The sequence below is a fragment of the Triturus cristatus genome, chromosome 9, assembly GCF_964204655.1.
Source record: "Triturus cristatus chromosome 9, aTriCri1.1, whole genome shotgun sequence".
In the NCBI taxonomy this organism is placed as follows: domain Eukaryota; kingdom Metazoa; phylum Chordata; class Amphibia; order Caudata; family Salamandridae; genus Triturus; species Triturus cristatus.
The window spans coordinates 780,763,191-780,785,196 of record NC_140592.1 but is presented as its reverse complement, the minus strand read 5'-3'; the positions used below and the strand labels follow the sequence as shown (position 1 = coordinate 780,785,196).

At 42.1% G+C, this 22,006-nt stretch overlaps 1 protein-coding gene across 1 annotated transcript in view; it reads right to left on the bottom strand.

Moving 5' to 3' along the window:
• The window catches only part of LOC146798840 (phospholipid-transporting ATPase IC-like), a 1,543,528-nt gene that overhangs the window by 1,408,044 nt on the left and 113,478 nt on the right, over window positions 1-22,006 (bottom strand). Inside the window, exon 2 of the mRNA XM_085626157.1 lies at window positions 14,648-14,719. Coding sequence (XP_085482283.1) covers window positions 14,648-14,690 — 43 coding nt within the window. The 5' untranslated portion in view covers window positions 14,691-14,719. The remainder of the gene's footprint in view (window positions 1-14,647; window positions 14,720-22,006) is intronic.

The following is a 22,006-nucleotide window of genomic DNA, read 5'->3' as shown; positions in this document are numbered from 1 at the left end:
AGGAGGAATAGGGACGGCTTCTTCAAGTACCCCTTTTCTAGTAGTGATCTGTCTTAATTTCGAAAAGAGCGGCATATTGACAACTGATCTGATACTTAATCTTGAACACGCTTAATACAAAAGCACAATAATGAACAACCATTCATACCACAATATGCAGGACGTTTAACACATTAAACATTAAAACATTAAACCTTTAACTGGAACAACAATGATGATCGTCTGCATAACTAAATCGCCATGCTTAATTTTTGACACTTACTAGACACTTCGGAATACTTGATATACTGCTAAACAGTACAGATACACTGCTAAAACAGTGCAGACCGGATTTGTGTACCCAAACCCGTCTTGACCGGCACAACCTATGTGCACGTCAGAAATGCCTCCCCAGTAATGGTACTCACCGGGTAGCTTCGGAAACGGAAGGCCTCGGTAACTTGAACTTGAACCGGACTGGACTCGACTCGCCTCGTCGGAAACTGGGCTTGACTTCGAACTGGTGGGTCTCTGTATACCTCGGATCTTGCTCTCTCAGCTAGGCTCTGGTCGGGATACTTCGCACTTCTCACCGCCTCGTCTGGGTGTTGATCGCAGTCTCAGTCGCCCCCGCTTGACCGGAGGGAGATACAGGAAATCCTGTTGGTACGCGTAATTGTCCGTCCAGCTGTGGCAGGAGACCGGGCCTGCTACTCACCGCCGGTGCGTGAGATGAGAAAGTGTCCCTGTTCGGGCGCCATCATGTGGTAAATAAAAATTCCTTTACCGGGACTGAATTTGATACAGAAACATTATAAAATAGCTCAATAAAAATGAGAGGCAGAATCCGTGATATTAGAGTTTCGGAATGGGCTTTATTCCAATAATCGATTATAATCGGATGCTTCAAGTTCCATCACCACGGGGGTTCAGGAAGTGAAGTACATACTTTATTGACAGAAAAGTAACTTTTATAGTACATACATTATAATGAAGTGAATACAGTAGGCGTGACAATTGATAAGGACATTGACGTTTGGGCTGCGTAACCGAAAATGGGTGTAATAATGAGTAAAAAGGAACATGATTGGTTATGATGTCATGTATAGGTGGATCTATAAGATAATACTTGGCATAGATGCGCGCGCAGCAGTATGACGTGTAATTGACGTGTAACTAGGGGGTGACGGGGACTTGACATTTAGCTCTATGTGTGGAGACGAGAAGTCTGGGGGGTCAAGTCAACCTAATCCCAAATCATATCTAACATCCTATGTTTAAAGAACTATGTTATCCACAAAAGAAGGACTCTCGGACAGAATCTATTCTATACTGACTGTGCGTGCGTGTACAAGCGTCTAAGTGTCTACACTGAATGCGAGGGGGTAGGAATATTCCATGGTGACAGGGCTATGAATTACTTGCATGAGGACAGAGAAGATGAGCCTTTTTGCTTGGTAACTGGAAGAATGTTTACTTAAACTACTAGGCAGGAATGCATCGGCTGAGGGAGAGGCAGATAATTCGAAGGTGAAATACAGTTCTTGGCAGAGAATAGGCTGATGTCAGGCTTCGTGAGCCGCGCAGAGAATGAGACAAAGTTCATGGTCACAGATGCAGGCTCGGACTGGAGCTTTCAGAGGAAGGAGGCAAGAGGAGTTTTGATGACAGAATCAGGGCCTACTTGCCTGGACTGTAAAGTGGCATAAGTGAACCATATAAAGCCGGTGGCCTTTCATATTTAGGAATGGAATATCCGGCCTATTCATGGCGGATCTGACAGAGGACATGTTGACGGTGGACGCACATGTGTTTGCGTCTTCATAACTGGAACTGGAGGGAACATACATGTACTTGTGACATGCACATAGAACCGTTGGGGTCCAAGATAGGGGACATAACTGACCAGAAAAATCCAAATCGATCAATTAACATGGGGTGAAGATATGCTCTTAATGACTTTGGATGTGACATCCCTGTACACTTCGATAAGGCACTGTGATGGTCTCAAAGCAATAGAACATTACTTAAATTTGAGACCCATGAATTGTGTAGCCCATAACAAAATGCTTATGTCGATGGTATCTGCATGTTTGGAACAGAATTTTTTCATGTTTGATAATCAAATTTATCATCAGATTAGAGGTGTTGCGATGGGGGCCTGCTTCTCCCCTAGCTACACATGTTTACACATGGGGCTGTGGGAGGAGCAGGTCCTGAAGGGCGACCATTTGGCTATTATTAAGGAACATGCATTGGTCTATTTGAGATATATTGATGATTTGTTTTTTGTTTGGAGGGGCACGGAGCAAAGTGCAAATGATTTTGTAAACTTGCTAAACATTAACTGTCTAAATCTCGAATTTACGTCCTCAATCAGCAAGCAAACAATATGTTTCTTAGATGTCGAGATTTTTGTAGGTAACAATGCACTAGCCACTAGACTTTACAGTAAGTCGACTGCAGGCAATACTATCTTACACGCCTCAAGTCATCACCCTCAACACCTCATTCGGAGCATCCCTTACGGGGAGATGCTCCGCATTAGGCGTATTTGCAGTTCCGATTCCGAATGTGTTATTGCTCAGGAGGCAAGCAAAAAAAGATTTTTTGCTAGGGGTTACTCTCTCAAATCAATTGATCAGGCTATTCATAAAACGAGACTCATTTCTAGAACAGAAGCTCTTTTACCTAAGGTTAGAAATAACAGGACATTGGACGTGGCTCCTAGTTTTCAATCGAGAGTAATCCTTACGTTCAGTAAACAACATCAAGAACTAAGAAAGATTTTTAACCGCAATTGGAATTTGATCCAGGGCGACCCAGTTATTGGGGGTAGTATGAACAGCAAACCGGCCACAACATTCAGAAAAGCGTTTTCAATGAGTGATGGGTTAGTAAACAATAGCCCTGAATCAGTCCCGGTAGTTACTTGGATGTCCCAAATGAAAGGATTTAGGAAATGCTCTAGCTGTAAAGCATGTAAATTTGGTTGTAGCAAAACTCACTTTGTAAGTCCATTTAAATCCAAACTTATTGAGATCAGTAAAAAGCTAACGTGTAAAACCGAATTTGCAATATACGTGCTTGAGTGTCCCTGTGGGCTTAAATATGTGGGCAGCACTAAGCTGCCGGCTCACAAAAGAATATTACAGCACATTAGGGCCATCTCCAATAAAGATCAAGCCTATCCCATGGCCAGGCATTTTGAACAAAAGCACAATGGCAACCCCAGTTTCCTCCAATACTATGTGATTGACACGGTGTTGCCAATGAAACGGGGGGCAATCGGGAGGCCAAACTTCGGCTATTGGAAACGAGATATATTGTAGAACTGGACACGAAGAATCCAATAGGCCTCAATTCAAGTGAGGATTTTTATACTTGTTTATAGCTCTCTGACCTTGAGCCATTCTTTGGAGGCTTTACAATGTGGGCTCACGTTGTAATCCCGTAAAGAATTTGGTGACATTTTGCTTCATAACATCATTATTTTTAGGAGTTCCCCCTATTCTTTCATATAGAGAATAGTTATAGACAGCATGAGTTTTTTTGTGGCTTTCTGGGTTCCATAATGAAAAGAGAAATACTACGCATTTGAGTTGGCAGAACTACGTAGAACATGGAACGGTTGAATATATACAAAGAAATGAACATTAATAAAAACAAAAATATATAAAATAAAAATAGAAAATAGTAGCAAGAACTCCAATCTAGATTGAAATAACTTTTAGACAATTTTTAGATGAATTTTTTAGTCTTACTCTTGATGTGGGAATTGTAATGAGATAGGGTAGACAGAGTCCTTTTCGTGATTATCATTGGGTGTTCTTTTATAATCAAATATTTGTTTTATTTACACCTAATGAGGCTTAGCAGGAAAATTGGGGAAATGTATTTTTTAAGGTGATTTTATGACCATTATGGCACACATTAGCCCACTTGGGCAACATTCAATGAATATATGGACGGTGTGCATCACACCAGCTTGTATTGTACCAAAATAATCATATCAGGGAGTCTTTACATTGCACAATTGACCATTAACTTATTCTCTAAACATCAATATATTTGGCTCAATTTAAGTACAGCTGTGGTATTTTATGGATATTGCTGTGATTATTTTTTGTATATCTTAAATATTTATTTTAATACGAATATTTATTCATGTATATATTTATATATTTATATGTTCATAGATGTATGAAAGAGTCAAGTTATAAATTGTCCTACATTGTGCACAGTACCTCTTTGCAAATGTTTGAAAGGGAGGAGAGAAAAATTGTGTAAAAGATTTCAATGAGTAACTTTTCGCTGTCCATGAATGTATTTCATTAAGGTCATATCCGGTTGTATTCCCCTTTAAATGCTGCTAGTTCCCTTAGCAACGCGTCATGTGATCAAGGCCCGAGTGGGGGCTGAAACGCGTCATGTCGGACAGGCTTGATGAAGCTTCAATAAACTAAAAACTTGATTGGCACCGATTCCTGGGTCTGTTCTCCGTCTTTTTTTACAGGCAGCAACAAAGACGAATTTACCTTCATATATATATATATATATATATATATATATATCCAGAAATTCCGCTAATGTCGCTTCTGACAACGGATACGGACCACAGTTTCGTGCAGAAAATATGTTTTATTCAAGATCACCTTGCCGCCATGACGCGTTTCAGCCCGACCATGGGCCTTGATAATATATATATATATTCTTCACATCCACTGTGTATATATTATTCACCTTCAATCGGTCAAAACCGAAGAACAAGCGGGCACTCCAGGCAGCAAATACAAAATCTATTTCCCGAGTCACAATCACGTAGTGCATGACAGTAATTAGTTCACACAGTTGTTGTCTTAAATGTTCATCCTTGGTCTTTATTCCATATCTTGTAATATTTGATTGTGCTTCAGTTCTTCATCAAAGTTAACAGCAGTCACAGTTTTTTGCCAACACGTGTTTCATCTATTGGTATTAACCAAAGACTTCGTCAGGGCGCGGACTACGAATCTACAGATGGTCTACGTTGTATCCAACACGATCAACCAACTTAAGAATTTACTGACAGTAGGAAAACTCCAGTTATGGCACTTCCTGTATGAAGTAAGTGGAAGTTCAACTTAGCTCTGGCTTCAATCTTCATAAAAGAAATCAGTGTCCTCAATCTCGAGCAATGCGGCGGAGAGTACTCCGATCTGATATTGGCGTTAATATCAGATCGGAGTACAGATTGAGCAATAACCAGCGTTTCTCCAACTCGGGCGGTTCCACTCCACTAAATAACACAGTTGCACTGCCTGGTACTATAGTTAGAAGTCCGGAATCCCTAGATCCCCATCACTAGGGGGAAGGAAGGAAGCTGATAGCTTTGTTCATGCGAGGTCTCCGAACCTGCCATGTGAATTGCAATAGCTCAGATTGTAGTTTGGGAATCGTACCTGTGGGCTGCTGTAAGGGGAGGGCCTGGAAGAGGTACAAGATCTTTGGGAGGATTATCATTTTGATTGCTGCTACTCTGCCTAGCCATAAAATCTGATAGTGTTTCTAGCATTGTAAGTCATTGCCGATTTGCTTGTGCAGCTTAAGATAATTATTGGCCTCTGTAGTCTGCGTGGTAGATGCCAGGTCCATCCCCAGGTATGGGATAGTGCTGGGCGACCACTGGATGGAGTGTTGCCTCTTCATTTGGTCTACCATCTGGGGAGGGAGGGAGAGGCTAAGTGCTTGTGATTCCTCCCATTGACCTTAAAGCCCGAAGCACTACCAAAAACCTCTAATTCCCTCAGGAAAGCTGCTAGGGCCGTGTCTGGTTTGTCAAGAGTCACTAAGAAGTCATCCGCATAGAGGCTTATGCTTTGTTGGTCACCCCAAAGGGCACTCCAGTGATGTCAGGGTGATCCCAAACTCTCTGACCCATCGGCTCCATATAGAGAGCGAACAGTAAGGGAGACAATGGGCACCCCTACTGTGTACCCCTGCTAATCGAGTAGGAGGCGGAGATGTAGCCATTAGTCCTAACTGTTACTGTGGGAAAACTGTAACAATTTAGAATCTGGGTTTTAATCTTCTCCCCAAGGCCAAAATGTGTGAGCACTTGTTCCAAATTGGACCATTGGATTCAGTCGAAGGCCTTTTTGGCATCTATTGCTAATAACATGTAGTTGCCACAGGCTCGAGTGGCCTTCTCAAGAATGTGAAGCACTCGTTTGGTGTTGTCGCTTGTCTGCCTCTGGGAGCTGAAGACTGCTTGGTCTGGGTCAATCAGAGAGGACATATATGGGTTCAACCTGTTTGCTAGGATGCCCGTGTATAATTTCAGGTCTATGTTTAAGAGGGATATTGGTTGGTATGAGCTGCACTGTGATTTATCCTTACCAGGCTTAGGGATAACAATTATTGAGGGTGTCAATATCGAGGCCTTGATCGCACCAGGCTCTGCAAATGCGTTAAAGAGCCGTATCAGGAGGGGTGCTATCGCCGGGTCGAAGTTCTTATAGAAGGCCGATGTGTAGCCATCAGGGCCTGAGAACTTTGCCGGTTTCAGCAGGGATTTTGCCGAGATGACTTCCTCGATGTGGATATTTCCATCCAGCCTTTCGGATGCTGTCTTTGTAGCGGGAGATGCTGATGCTGGGAGAGATGCTGTGGATGCTGGCCTGAGGACGTTGCTTACAGATACGGTTCCAGGTTTTCACTTGCGGCTAATACCGCTTTGAAGAACTCCATACTCCAGAATACCCGTAGAACTTCGCTCTACCATGAGCTTAACTTATATGCACTAGGATTCGGTTTTATTAATTTTCTTGGACACACGCGTCAAAGGACACACCAATCGCAATAACATACTGCCCTGAAGAAGGCCATGTTTGGGCGAAACGCATTGGCTGAATGTTTCATGTGAAGCGCAACAAAGAATAAAAACACCATAAATCCATTCATCTGTAAAGGCCTGTTATTATGTGCTCTTGTGTACCTAAGTGCCTGTTCCTATATATTGCCTCTCATCCAACCAAATTCACTTAGTTATTTTTGTAATCTACAAGCAGCAGATTATTTGAGGTGGGCAATACGATGTACAGTTTGTGACTAGTTCTGGTGGTGCAGTCATCTATGACCCGGCTGCTTCCAACTCTCTCCCTTCTTGAAATTGGGGACGTCAAAGCAGCCTTGGGAGTACGATCTTGCAAGCGTGTCCCATTGAATACGTGGCTGCTTGCCACCCCAGATGAGTCGGAGAAGCTCATCCGGAGCAAGGAGAAAAACTGTCTACCTGGGTCCTACGGGATATTTAAAAACAGGTATAAGAATTTCGAAAGGATCACCATTTTAATAAAGGAAATACAGCCCGCCATATAAAAGGGAAGTATGCTCCATCTAGTGATGTAGCCCATTGCTTGGTCTAGTGTTTGCCCGCAGTTCAGCCGCATCAATTCCTCGCAATCTGCAATAACGTGTACACCCAGATATTTGACGTCAGTAGAGCACCATTCTATGGGGTAGTCTATATCAAATGGTGACGCCGACGTAGTTAGTGGAAAAATCTGAGATTACGTCCAGTTTATGTGGATGCCGGTGAGCCCGCCAAACTATACAAATTCTCGCAGGAGTGGGTTGAACTTCTGCTGGGGATATTTCACATACAGGGTAACACTGTCTGCATATAAAGAGATGAGAATCGGGTGAATCGGGTGAAGGAAGCAACAAAGGCCTTTCTCTTGATGGTGTTGCCGAATCCTGGCAGCTAGGGGTTCTATGGCGAGGGCAAACAGGAGGGGGGATAAGCGGCATCCTTGTCGTGTGCCTCGAGAAAGAGACAGAGTGAGGGAGACATGCCCATTAATCAAAACTTTTGCCTTCGGGGAAGTGTAGAGGAGGCGAATATATGCTAGAAACCTGTTTGGCAAGCCCATGCATTGAAGAATAGTAAAGAGGTAATCCCACTCCACCGAATCAAATGCCTTGGTGGCATCTAGGAAGACCGCTACAAGGGCCAAATGGGGGTCGACGGTTGGAGAATAGAGAAGAGCGTCCGGAGATTATGAGAAGTCGCTCTCCCAGATATGAACCCAGCCTGGTCCTGTAAGACCAATTTCTCCATCAGGACCCTGAGGCGGTTAGCCAGCAGTTTAGCAAGTATTTTCGCGTTGGAATTGATAAGGGAGAGGGGGCGGTAGGAATCGCACCGGTCTGCAGGTTTCAAAAGCGAAGTAATGAGTGCCTCCCTCATCGTCTCTGGTAAAAAGTCTCCTGGGCTTCAAGACATACCTCTTTTAACACGGGAAGCAATTGGTGAAGATATGTTTTGTAAAAATCTACAGGTAGCCCGACTGACCATGGAGCCTTCCCTGATTTCATTTGCATAATAACTTCGCGGAGCTCATCATCCTCGAATGGGGCTTCTAAAAATGTCCTCTGATTGTCTCCCAACCAGCCTAGAGCGACATCCTCAAGGTAAGGAGATAGGTCTGGGGGAGCAGTTCTAAGGCAACTGTAGAGATCAGTATAAAACTCGGTGAATGTGCGAAGGATCTCGAGAGAATCCCTGTGGAGCACACCAGCTTCATCTACAATTTCTATTACGTAATTAGAGAACCGGGGAAGTCTAATTTCAGTCGCTAGAGCCCTAAAAGGTCTAGACCCCTCCCCATACTGTCGGGCTGTGAAGTATTTGACCCGGAATTTGGCTTCACGGTCGGCCGTGGTGGTTTAGTTGGTGAGCTTCTCCCGAAGTAGTGCTCATTGGGCTCCCGATGACTTGTTCCAGAGACCGTTCTTGAGCTGTTTCAATTCTCCCACCAGACGCCGCAAGTTACGAAGGATGTCGTGAAGGACACCAAAACTTTTTGACAGACATGTGCCGCGCATCGTAACTTTGAAGACCTCCCAGACTGTGCCTACATGTGTGACAGAGCCTTTGTTGCGATTAAAAAAAATTGAAATCTCACCAAGCTCTGTCTGAAAAACAGCATCTGGCAATGCTTCAGGCACTAGCCTCCAGCAGCGTGGGGTCGCAAGAAGATTTGGGGGTGCAATCGTTATGCAGACCGGTGCATGGTAGGAAGAGGTCTGAGCCATATGTTCAGCTGAGAGGATCCAAGGGCCAACGCCTCGGGTGCATAGCCAATAGTCAAGGCGCGACCATGACGAGTGTGCCGTGGTGTCGTAGGTGCCTTCCCTCCTAAACGGGTGAACATGACGCCAGGCATCAATGAGACCATGGTCGAGAAGCAGCCGGGATAATGTGTCTTGGGTTTTGGTGTAATGGTGCAGGAGGGGATTAGACCTATCTGCTGAAGGACATAAAGTAGTGTTGAAGTCACCTCCCCATAAGACGAGAGTGGAGACCACCTTGGGAATATGTCCCCAGGGGGTAGTGAAAAAATCTGGATCGTCCGTATTGGGTCCATAACAGCAGACCAGCGTAACAGACTGTGTACCCAGTGTACCCCAGAGCATGTAACTTCTACCAGAGGGGTCGCTGTAAGCACCACCAAGAATAAAGGAGGTGTTTTTCTTAATTAAAATCAACGTGCCATGTGAATATGTAGAGTAGGAGGAAAACACCCGATCAGAGGCCCACCTGTCTCCAAAGCATTGGGGACAACAAGGGTCAGTGTGTGTTTCTTAAAGCAATGCAACTTGTTTGTGATGCCTATCAAGGTATGCAGGATTTGCTTACGTTTAAGTGGGTCACCGAGATCCCTGACGTTGCATGTAAGTAATTTTAATTGCAGCTGATCAGAGTGTGGAAACATTCCAGATTACACGGTGCCACAGAAATTATGTCGCTTTGTGCGATGAGCTTGTGGGTCGTATAGCGTGGGCTAGCATGTCTATCTGCTGATGTGACAGAAATTCCACAAAAAGATACAACAATCCCAAACAATTCTCCAAACGTGGCAGAACCCCAACCATGCTGACAAGTGAAGTGGAACCCCAAAGACAAAGCCACCCCTTCCCACAACAGCACCCCAATCATGCTGGTACATGATTGCCCACCCCTACCCCAAATTCTTCTTGTCTTTACAGTCCCAATCAAGAGAGTCCAACAAAAAAGTATGAAATGTGGGGGAACACCCATTTGGGGGGCGCTTGTGGAACACGGAACCCTCCCGTCTCCCAACAAAAACTGCGGAGCAGTTCCCCAGATGTATATGGATGAGGAGGGGGGAACTCCAGCGGGAGGGTGCTTGGCAAGGTCCAGAATAAACCTACTGAAAGGAAACAATAAAACCTACTAATGAGTAATATAACGCCTGTCCATGACTGATCATAGGAGAGCGAAAACATGGGACTACATTCATTATGCCCACCAGCATGTGGAGGCAGTGATTGCAACATCTGAGAATAAGCAGTGCGTAGTGTTCGATAGTGAAGGTAGTGGGAGCCGTTGTCGATTCTCAACACATTAGCGTCGAAACTTTTGATTCAGTTCCCTGTACGGGATGAAGATCTGGAATCCTGATCAGTGGAATCCCGACGCGGAGATCTTTGCTTAAGTGACTTCAGGAAGTCCTCGACTTGCTGCGGATTGGCACAGATGATGGTTTTTCCTTGATGGGTGACCCGCAGACATGCCAGGTATATGAGGGCATAGTCAATTTGGACTTTGCTAAGCTTTTGCTTGACTTGCAGGAACTTCCGGCGTGCCTCCTGAAACGCGACAGTGAAGTCTGGGTATATGGTGAACTAATTGCCCTCGAAGTGCAGCGATTTTCATCAAGCCACCAGTCCATTGTCGTCGAGCCGCACACACCGTTGAAGCAATGTCGTGAGCAGCAGCTGCATCGGCGTCGAAGGGAGATGTATCTTTTCAGATCGATGCAAAGTTGGCAGTGTATGGATTCTGCTGGTTCAGCACAAAAAAGTCACTTCCAAGGGCCCAGGACTGGACTGGCACCACTAGGCAAGGCAGGCTCACAGATGACAGTACAGGTATTGTTTCAGGGTTAAAGGAAGTCTTTGATGGCCCTGAGACTTCAGAGTAGGGGGAAAGCCCTTGGAATCACTCCGGGTTCAAGTGAGATGGGTACAGTCCTTTCCTCAGCAAGTCAGAAGGTACCAAGCAGTTGGCAACAGGCAGCAGCACAGCTGAGCAGAAAATAGGTTCTTCCAGAGCAGCAGTCCAGCAAAGTGTGAGTCCTGTAGCAGCACAGCAATCCTTCATCCTGGCAAAGTTATTCACAGGGATATTAGTGTACTGTCTTGGTCGGGTCAGAGGCCCAGTACTTTTACCCAGCTGTGCCTTTGAAGTGGGGGTGACTACAAAGAATGGTCTTTGAAGTGCACAGAGGTCCTTTCTTCCCAGGCTTGGCTCTGGACTATCAGTAGAGGGTCAATAGCCCTTTGAGTGGGGGCAGGACAGTACCTATTCAGTTGCAAATGTCAGCTCCTCCCTACCTTTCCGCCCAGGAACGGGCATCAGAAAGTAGATGAGTGCTCAGACACACCTAACCTTCCTGTGTTTGGGACTGTCTACAGCGAATGCCCAAAGTGAAGCTTTCATCCACCTCAGATGTGTATTGGAGAGAGGCTGCAGGCATACAGAGCAGTATGAGCAGAGAAATGTCCACTTTTTAAAAATAAAAGACACACAAATGATGGACAGAATGCGGAACAAATCAAACATTCACCCTCAGTCAATAGATCTGGGTTAAATTCATCATTCTTTTGCTCACCATGCCACCTCAGTTTAGACCCAGCCATATACAAATCAGTCTTGACCCTGCTCCTCATGGGAACAGTCCAGCCGAACTGCCAAGCCAAGTCCTCCCAGACCAGAAACAAGCATCCAGGGACTGTTTTTGGGGTATCATCCCTCATCAGGCAGGCTAGCTTGAATTCAGTGGCAGAGTGAGCCCGGGACTCACGTCTGGACATACCCAGAGCACTTAAGGAGAGAAAAGAAAAAGACACACAAACGATGGACAGAATGCGGAACAAATAAAACATTCACCCCTAGTCATCTTGACTGGGGGTGAGTGGTTGAAAAGTTTCAGCACTCCGTCCCTAGTCTTGTTATGTTTGCCACTTTCTAAAAGTGGCATTTCTAAAATATTAATGTTAAATTCAACTGTATAGGTAAAGAGGATTTATCATTACCATTCCAATATATAAAACATGGCACAGCTACTCAATTCAAATCAGGAGTTACAGCTTAAAAGAAGGAATTCCCAATGTTACCCTATGAGAGGAGTAGGCCTCACACTACTGAAAAAGGAATTTGGGTGCTTGTTACTACCAGGACATGCAAAACTTAAAAGTACGTATCCTACTTTTTACTTACACAGGACCCTGCCCGTTGGGCCAATAAGGCTTACCTTAGGGGTGACTTATGTGCAATAAAATGGGAGTTTTAAGGGGTGGCAAAGGGTTTTAAATGCCAAGCCGAAGGGGCAGTAAATTGCACACACAGGCCATGCAGTGGCAGGCCTAAGACAGGTTTGAAAGTCTACTTCTGTGGGTGGCACAGAGAGTGCTGCAGGCCCACTAATAGCATTAAATTCACAGGCCCTGGGTATATGGTATGCCACTTTACAAGGGATTTACAAGTAATTAAATATGCCAATTGTTATACACAAATGTTACTATGTTTAGGGGAGAAGCACATACCCTTTAGCATTGGTCAACAGTGGTAAATTGCTCAGAGTACTAAAGCCAACACAAAGATACAGCAAAAATAAGAGGTAAGCAGGCAAAAGACTTAGAGGAAGACCGCCAAAAGGATGACAGGTCTAACAGTGCTGATAGAAGATATTGGGTATAATGGTTCAGGGTACCAATGTTTACCAGAACGCTGTTCTTTGCGTAGAATTGCAGATGGCAAAGGCTCATATGTGGGTTTATGGGTGGGATGCAATATAGAGCTTCTTCCATCTGTGGCCCATTACTGGTGGCACCTTTACTGTCCAGGTATATTAAGGGAATTATTATTGCAAATATGTTGTGAAAGAAATGTGCTTTAAAAGCATAAATATATTTTTTTTACTGATGATCCCCATATAAACCGTTCAAGTGACTTCTGAAACCTATCATCATTTCAGCAAACTGATATCTACTTTAAAATGCACCATTTTACGTATTTTCTCTCGAAACTGTTTTGGATGAGGACTTTCAAACTTCTCCTCTTGTGTGTCTTTGAAGCATATGAACTTTGGGACAATTCGGTAGTTGACATCTACTTAAAAAAACATCACTTGCTTCTCAATCTAAAAAAATAAATTACAGAATAAATTGTTATTTTTTAATGAATAATTTGAAATCTACAAAGGTGGCAAATGAGAATAAGGCCTGATTTTAAATATTTGAATTAAAAGTAGCAATATTTAACCAATTGATACTTTCTGAGTACAAAATAAGTTACTAGCAATGGAAATGTAAATCTTAAACTCAATGTTCACATCAGGAAACTTTTACTCACTTTATTAGCATACAGGCAGAGCAGGCCCCAGCGTTTGTATGCCTATATGGATATTAAGACAGTTACAGTTGCCAAAAATATCTTACTAATCAAAACAGTTGCTTTCAGTTGTTTTGAAAAGCTGGTGGGAAATTTGCGGTTGTTTTTTTCCAGTTTCCTTAATTATTTTTTAAATTTTAATGAAACTTTCTTCGAAAAACAGAGGTTTTTTTTGTGAATGGACACCTGCCAGGCTTAAGTTTTGCACATGTTTAGTTAACCGTTATTATGTTATTAGAGTAGAAAGGAAAAAAAACATAATAATCAAAATGACAATCTCTGAAATCAAACTCTACATTTTTATTTGCACCTTGCCCATACAAATTAATTGTAGAAGGCATATGAAGTAGGTTTGGGCAGTCGGTTTGAGTATCTGCTTGTGGTGTTTGAGACTAGGAGGTTGGTTGTTAATTGCCTTATTGCCAAAAGGCTAATTTGCCATCACGCCTCATTATTTGCCCTTACCTTTGGTTTGAGCCCATGAATACGGGCAATTAACAGCGGTTAATCCTATGACAGTATGTCAATTCATGTCAAGCCTCAGCAGACTTATAACCCTTCACTTTGTCCTAGAGGGCATTATGTTCAGATTTGTCATGTCATAAAGTCCCTCTTTCCTCTAAAGATCCTAACAACACTATTGTACCCTTTCTTATAAGGACAGGTCTCAAAATGCATACTACTTATTGTCATATGGATTTGTTTGCTTTAATACATAAACAGAAGAGTGATAGACATTAGGTTACAAGCATAACCTTAATATTTACTTTTGTAGGCTCAGTATTTCCTGTAGCTATACACAACATTGAGGTTCATCAAGGACATCCCAAAATAAATACAAAAATACCTCTTCTCTTAAGTTCAGTTTAATGTGATCTTTCCAAATCCAACTGTTTTAATTAAGGTTGCAGGACTGAAGTATTAGTGCCCAGAAAATCGAGGCATAAGGAATCTCATGCAGGCTCTTCGACAGAAAATACTAACCTATTACCCAGACATCATCAGGTCCTCAGAAAAAAGCCTTAAAAAGTATATCTCTGTCAGGATAGACAGAGTTATCTTAGCTCCTATTAACCTCAATATGTATGTAATCATTATGCATGTATGCTGCCTATCCTGGCTGAGGACAAGTAGGTGAAGTAAGTAACCCATTTGCATGGTGAGTGGCTAACATAATCATCTTGTCTACATTGTTTGCTTGCTTACCAGGCCTTTTCTTCTTGTTTCCATTCCCATTCACTGTGTCCATCTTGTTCACTCTGGATGTATTACCAGCACCTACAGGGCGAAGGAATTCGAAAATGAAATGAACAAATGACATAAAATCAAAATGCTGGGATTGCAATAAACAAAACAGTAGTAGCAGTTTACCTTTATACATCTCCATACCCAGCCATTAAAGTTTATTTAGTGTATGCATGCTAGACTGTCTCTTTTGTACTCTCATACTGAAATCTCAATAGCATTTGTTCAACAGTGACTCTAGCTCGTACACATATTTGATGCCTCTATGGTTTTTATGCACAAAATGTTTATGGTCCATACACATATGAAGGTATTCATGGTGTAGATTAGGCGCACATGACTTTTTTTATGCAAGACTAATCTCACATAAATCACGATTATTGGATTTCATGTACTTGCCCAATATTTATTTTTTCATTCTTACAATTTTCATGAAATTGTTGTTTGCAGCAGTGTTCTAAGTGGGTCAGGGTCTACCAGGGCTTGGCACTGGCAAGAAAAATAGGCATTGGTAAAGCCAAAATGTCTGGCTTGCCTGCCAGCCTTTTGGCAATTCTTGTGTTATTTTTGTTTGTCCATGGTTTTTGCAAAACTTTATTGTTCAAGAAGCTGCTGGATGTTTGTTAAACCAAAAAAAATATTGACTATTGTCAATCAAAAAAAAACATTGACTAAAGGCAAAAATGTTTTTGTTCATACACATAATTTTAGTAAAATCAAAAGATCTTGGCTAACACAGACCTAAAATAGCCAATCGCTCTGCCATTGGTGGCCAGTCTCTTACCTTTGAGAGAGAAAGAAAGAACGTAAGAATGAAGGAAAGAAAGAAAGCAGAAAAGAAGGAAGAAAGCAAGAAAGAAAAAAGAAAAGGAAAAAACAGAGAAGGAAGGAAAGAAGGCAAAAGAAGGAAAGAAAGATGGAAAGAAAGAAAAAAGGAAAGAGTATGAATAAAAGAAAACAAGAAAGAAAGACAAAAGAAAGGAAGGAAAGAGAGCAGAAAAAGAAAAAGGGAAGGAAGGAAAGAAACAAACAAACAAACAAGAAAGGGAAGAAAAATATAGTATAGAAAGAAAGCACAAATGAAAGAAGCAAAAAGGAATAAAATAAATAATGAATAAAAGAAATAAAGTCAAGAAAGAAGGGAGGAAAGAAAGAGAAAGAAAAGAAGAAAGAAACAAAGGAAGAAATAAAGGAAGAAAAAATGAAGGAAAGAAGAAGGATAGAACATTGGAAAGAAGGAAACAAGGCAAAAAAGCAAAACAAAAAGGTAAGAAAGAAAAAAGAAGGAAAAGAAAAGAAAGAAAATGAAAGAAACAGCAAGAATAAATGAAAGAAAGAATATAAACAAAATGAAAAAGTAAGGAAGAAAGAAGGAAAAAGGAAGAAAGAAGGACAGAAAGAAAAAAGGAAGGAAAGAAAGAAAGGAAAAAGGAAGGAAGGAAAATAAGGAAAGAAAAAGAAAGGGAAGACACAAAGTAAAGTATAGAAAGATGGCATGAAAGAAAGAAAGAAGGCAAGCAAGAAAGAAGGTAAAGAGGAAAGAAAGAAGGCCAAAAGATGGAAAAATTAAGGTAAGAAAGAAAACAAAAAAGAAAGAATAATGAAAGAAAGAAAGAAAACAGAAAAGAAGTTGAGAAAGCAAGAAAGAATGAAAGAAAGAAGGACAGATAATTAAAAGAGAAGAAAGGAAAGAGATGAAAGGAAAGAAAGCAAGTAAGAGAAGGAAGAAAAGAAAGAAAGAGAATAAAGAAGGAAGGAGAAAAGAAAAAAAGGAAATAATGAAATAAGAAAGGATAGAAAAATGGAGAAAAAAAGCAAAACAAAAAATAAAGAAAGCAGTAAAGGAGAGAGAAGGAAAGAAAGAAAACAAAAAAGAAAGAAAAGGAAAACAAAGATAAAAAAGACAGAACAAAGAAAGAAAAAGAAGGGAGTAAATAAGGATGGAAATATTTTTTTTAAAGTGTTAAAAATGCTGAAAATTAATCACGATTAAGGCTGAGTTTCTTTCTGGGCAAAGTCTATTTAAGAACCATTGGTGATATTGAGTCCAAAAAAAATGTGCTCTGTTCAGTTTGTGTACTGTATGCTTGATAAAAAGAGAATAACTTAACACAGAACAGTTTCAATTGGATGCCATCTGTTCTGCTGTGAAATACCAGCAATCAGATAAACAAAGGACACCTCAAAAGCATAACAGCATTGGCAGGAAACAGGAATTGATAGAACATGGAAATGTGGCCTGGGCTCAAAGCTGGTAGAAAGATCCTGCTTTCACCTCAGACTTTAACAAAAAAACAAAACTAAAGTAATAACAAACACAAACAGCACTGACACTGCAGGGAACTACCTTGTGTGCAGATGTGCTCATTGTGAAAGAGCAAAATTGGGTCTATCAAAGTGAAGTCAACCAGTGGCTGAAGTAGACTGAACCATTACCCCATGCTGTAGTGCGTTGAAGCAAAATGTGAATGGCACAACATACCAAAGGATGAAAAGATGTGGCTGATACACCCGGGGGCTCAACTAGAAACAATCCCGAGAGACTGCACATATTTTTTTTCTATTTCGCTGAAAATTCATGGATCCACCTGCGATTTCACAGCAAAATTAGAAAAAATGTTTTAGTATCCCAGCACCAGGCCTAGGAGGCAGGGTATTCCTAGTCTGCCCCCTTTTCTTTTTTTACTTTATTTTTGGTATTTGGTTGAGAACGAGTCCCAAAATGGCTGCCAACGCTTCCTGGTTGTAGTGTTGGCAGACAATCAGATCTCTACATGGGACTGTTGGGTTTGTCACTAGATATCTACATTTCTTTTTCCTTTCATATCTCAAAAACTACTCAACAGATTTACATCAAATCACTAAAAGGTCAACTTAACTGAGCACTTATAATTGTAATTATGTTAAGAAACTATCACTCGAGTCCTAAAGTCACCTTATCGCAAGAGTTATAGTTTCTTCAGATAACTATAATTATAAGTGCTCAGATAAGTACAACTATAACTGTGGAATTTTTATGGTTTTGCGTGTGGAAAATGTGGACCTGACTATAACGTCCCTATAACCTTTGTGATTTTTCAGTGAATTTCCATGTGTTTTTCCTTCAAAAAGGAATATTTAATTACCATATGATAATCGAACCTCCAGCATGCACAGCCTTTGGCTGTGCATGGTAGGGGTTTGGTATGTGAGTGGGTTTTTGTTTCCATTGGGCTTAGGATCTGCGGTTCCTCCATGGAGTTACACTGGGGGCTATGCTCAGCCCCACAGTAGACCTATGGATCGGGCAAAAAAAAAAAATTGACAATTTCTTTTCCCATAAGGGGTTCCTCAGAGACCCCTCAATGTGTCCTATGGGGTCAGTATACCTCTATCCTGACCCCTATGTGAGTGAGTCGAGAAACAAAATGGCAGCCACAACTTTCCGTTCAGGTTACGGCAAACCAATCAGAGTCTTGTTTTTGCCACCAGACCCGCGGATCTGCCCCAGCTATATAAATGTCTGTCTGCCACCGAGACCACAATCCGCACTTCCCAAGCCCTCTGAGACTCCCTGGAGGACTACTCCCACAACAAGATAGCAGACATTGAAGCAACTTCGAAACACAGCCAACCAACTTCAACTATCTCCTGACACACACCGACAACTCCCACAGCCACCTGCACATTGACTGGACATCGCTCAGTACGCCAAAAACCACAGCCATCTTGACCCCTATCCACTCTGGAGCACAGACAGGCCCCTACCCCCATCTCCCCTTCAAGTTGGGACAGAAGGAGATCAGCAGCGCACCCTCCAACATTCTCAACACTTCCATCACCACTGCCACCATTCCTGATGCATGGAAACATGCAGAGGTAAAACCCCTCTGGAAGAAGCCCTCTACCAAACCCAATGAGCTCAAGAACAAACCCCCCATCTCACTACTCCCCCCTCTTCTGTCAAGGTCCTGGAGAAAACCATCAACTGCCATCTCACAAATCACCTGGAAGGAAACAACCTACTCAACGTCTCCTAGTCCTGCTTCTGCTTCTGCTCCAGCCACAGCAACGAGACCGCCCTCATAGCCGCAACTGGCATCAGATCTATCCTCGACTGTGGTGAGACAGCAGCCCTGATCCTCCTCAACCTCTCAGTGGCCTTCGACACCATATCCCACCACACCCTCATTACCAAACTCAACCACATCGGCATAAGAGCAAATGCCCTCAAGGGGGTCACCTCCTTCCTCACAAGACACACAGATAATCCACTTATCACCCTTCACCTCCGAACCCAAGAGCATTTTCTGTGTCATCCCCCAAGGATCCTCCCCCAGCCCCACCTTCTTTATCACCTACATGACTCCATTAGGCGACATTGTTCGCTCCCATGGACTCAACATCATCTTTTACACTGACGACACCCAACTAATCCTCTCTCATGGAAGACGCCGCTACCACAGATCCAACTTCCAGAACACATGGCCAGCCTCGCTAACTGGATGAGATCCAACTGCTTGAAGCTGAACACGGACAAGACAAAATTGCTCATCTTCAGAAGGAACACCTCCCCATGGGATGATACATGGTGGCCCACTGCACTCGAACCCTCACCTGCCCCCACCAGCCATACCCGCAAGCTCAGTATTACTCTGGACAGCGATCTCTCCATGAAGCACCAGGTCAATGTAATAGCCTCCGCCTGCTTCTACACCCTCCGCATGATTCGTAAGATCTTCAGATCGATCCCTGTCAGCACCAGGAAAACAGTGACTCAAGTCCTTAACACCAGCCAACTAGATTACGGAAATGTACGGTAGGGCAGAACAACCACCCACTTCCTCAAATGACTCAAGACCATTCAGAACGCCACAGTCAGACCGATCCTCAACCTTCACAACAAACTCACATCACCCCTCACCTCAGAAGCTTCCACTGGCTTAGTGTCCAGAAAAGATGCCAGTTCATGTTGCTGACGCATGCCTACAAAGCCCTCCACAACTCCAGACCCGCCTATATCAACAATCACCTGACCTTCCACTAATTGACTCTGATCTGCCTCTCTCACACATGTCTCCCACATCCGGCAGACCCACAGTGAAGGTCATTCCATATACTACCTTGCCGCCAGGTCCTGGAATGACCTTTCACTCCATCTTAGAACCTCCCCTTCACTCGCTAACTTCAGGAAGGGAATCAAGACCTAGCTCTTTGACCAAGGCTCAATAAGACCACAGTGCCTGGATAACCTCCGTGGTGATAAGTCATGCTACACAAATACTGATTGGTTGATGCTTCTGTACTTGGTTGTGAATTCCTTTTGTTAGGACCTTGACATTTTGGAGGAATGCAAGGCGTGGGAGTAGATACGAAGACATTTAGTGGAAGGGAAGAAAAATACATTCTGTAGCTTTCTCTCACCACTTGGAGAGCCAAGGCATCAGAAACATTCTTTTCCCAAACAAAGAAATATTGTTTGATCAGTCGTCCAACCTTCAAATAGTCATGCCTTAGGATTAGCATGAGGGGCTGAAGGAATTGACGGTTGACGGTTGCCACCGGGGCTTGTCTCTGGAAGGAGTGCCACAGCCACATTCCCTCCCACAAAAGGGCTGGTTTAGTCCTTTGGAGGAAGAAGGCTATCCAAACCCTCCACCCCTAATTGTAAGTTTGATCGGGGTATGAAGTTTATGATCTTCAACTGATTCCTCAAGGAAGCTCCTCAAACTGAGGACTAAAGAGCTTTGATTCATTAAACAGCAGGTGACTTTAGAGAGCTTTCTCAGAATTGTCCACTCTGTTTCAACGCATCCAGATGTGGGGATGACAGCCTTTACAATGCTGTCTTTACAACACAGTGCCTTCACCACAATAATTTTCCATGCAATGCCTTTTACAATGCAAAGTCTTCACCACGCATGCCTTTACCATGAATATGCCTTTGCAACTTATCCCTTTACCACGAAGGTAAGTATATTTAAGGTAGGTGTGTGTGTGTATTTATTAATAAAAGCCTAACTATACCGTCCCTGTAACCTTTGGTTTCTTCACTGAATTTCTAAGCTCTTTTTTAAATTCTATTTTCTAACTATAACATCCCTGTAACCTATGTTTTTGTCAGTATATATATATATATATATATATATATATATATATATATATATACGAAAACTGCTAAGCTCCTCCGAACCTCCGCTTTCAACACCACAACAGCAGCAGCGGCAGCGGCGAACAAAGGAGAACGGACCCAGATTGCTGGCAGGAAGATTTATTCTTGTCCTTCGCTCAGTGACGCGTTTCGGGCACAGCCGTACCCTTGATCACACACTCGTAGCAGGTTTGCCAATACATTTTAAATACGCTTCGTGAGTTTCACTTCCTGTGTCACGTGATAATGGACATAGGCAACAGACTAGTCAGGAATACAGATATCGTGTAGTCGACAGCAATACAATTGTTTTAAACTGTCCTGTAAACTTGAATACTTTGTTAAATCGTTTTTATATCATTGCTGTATAAATACAGAAAAAACAAACCACATACGTTGACGCAATTGTCCAAAATTAGACAATGAGTTTAAAGCAAATACATTGATAAATATATTTACACATCAACACCGGTGCTGGCTAAAAAAGTGAACCATAAAAAACACTGTTAATAAATAGGATAAAATATCACTCATAAAACAGTATCAACATGGTGCCACATAGTCCAGCTATGAACCAGCGGAAGTCTAGCATAGCAGCATGAATGCTGATAGTGATGTGGTTTTAAGTTCTGTTGTTGTTGTTGTGTATCTATATGCTAGTCTGAACTAATGGAAAAAGTGCCAATAAACTATGTGCAAATACAGTGAATAACCTCATTTCCTCAAACTAATCTATTTGGGGAAAAGGACTGTCCAATGTGCGTGAAACACCCAAACAAAAAATTCCCTAAACTTATGAAAAGTTGGGACATGTGCAAAAGACGCAGAAGCAGCAGAGATTCATTAATGAATAGTGGACACAAGCAAAGATGATGTGTCTAAGAAACCCAATGGATATTCTAGAAACACATAATAATTCGATTCCAATACAAGGATGTGAGGGATGTCTGAACAAATTGTTATTATCAATCCATATACATATATATAAATAAATAAATATATATATATATACATATATATAAAAAAATATTTAAAAATATACAAATACTTAATTAAATAAATAAATAAATATTGATAAATATTTTAAAATATTTTAAAATATTATTCAGAGAGGTGGCTGTAAAACATCATTACCCTGCACAGGTTTAAAAATGTGCAAAATGTAAAAAGTGTACAAAATGCAAAAAGTT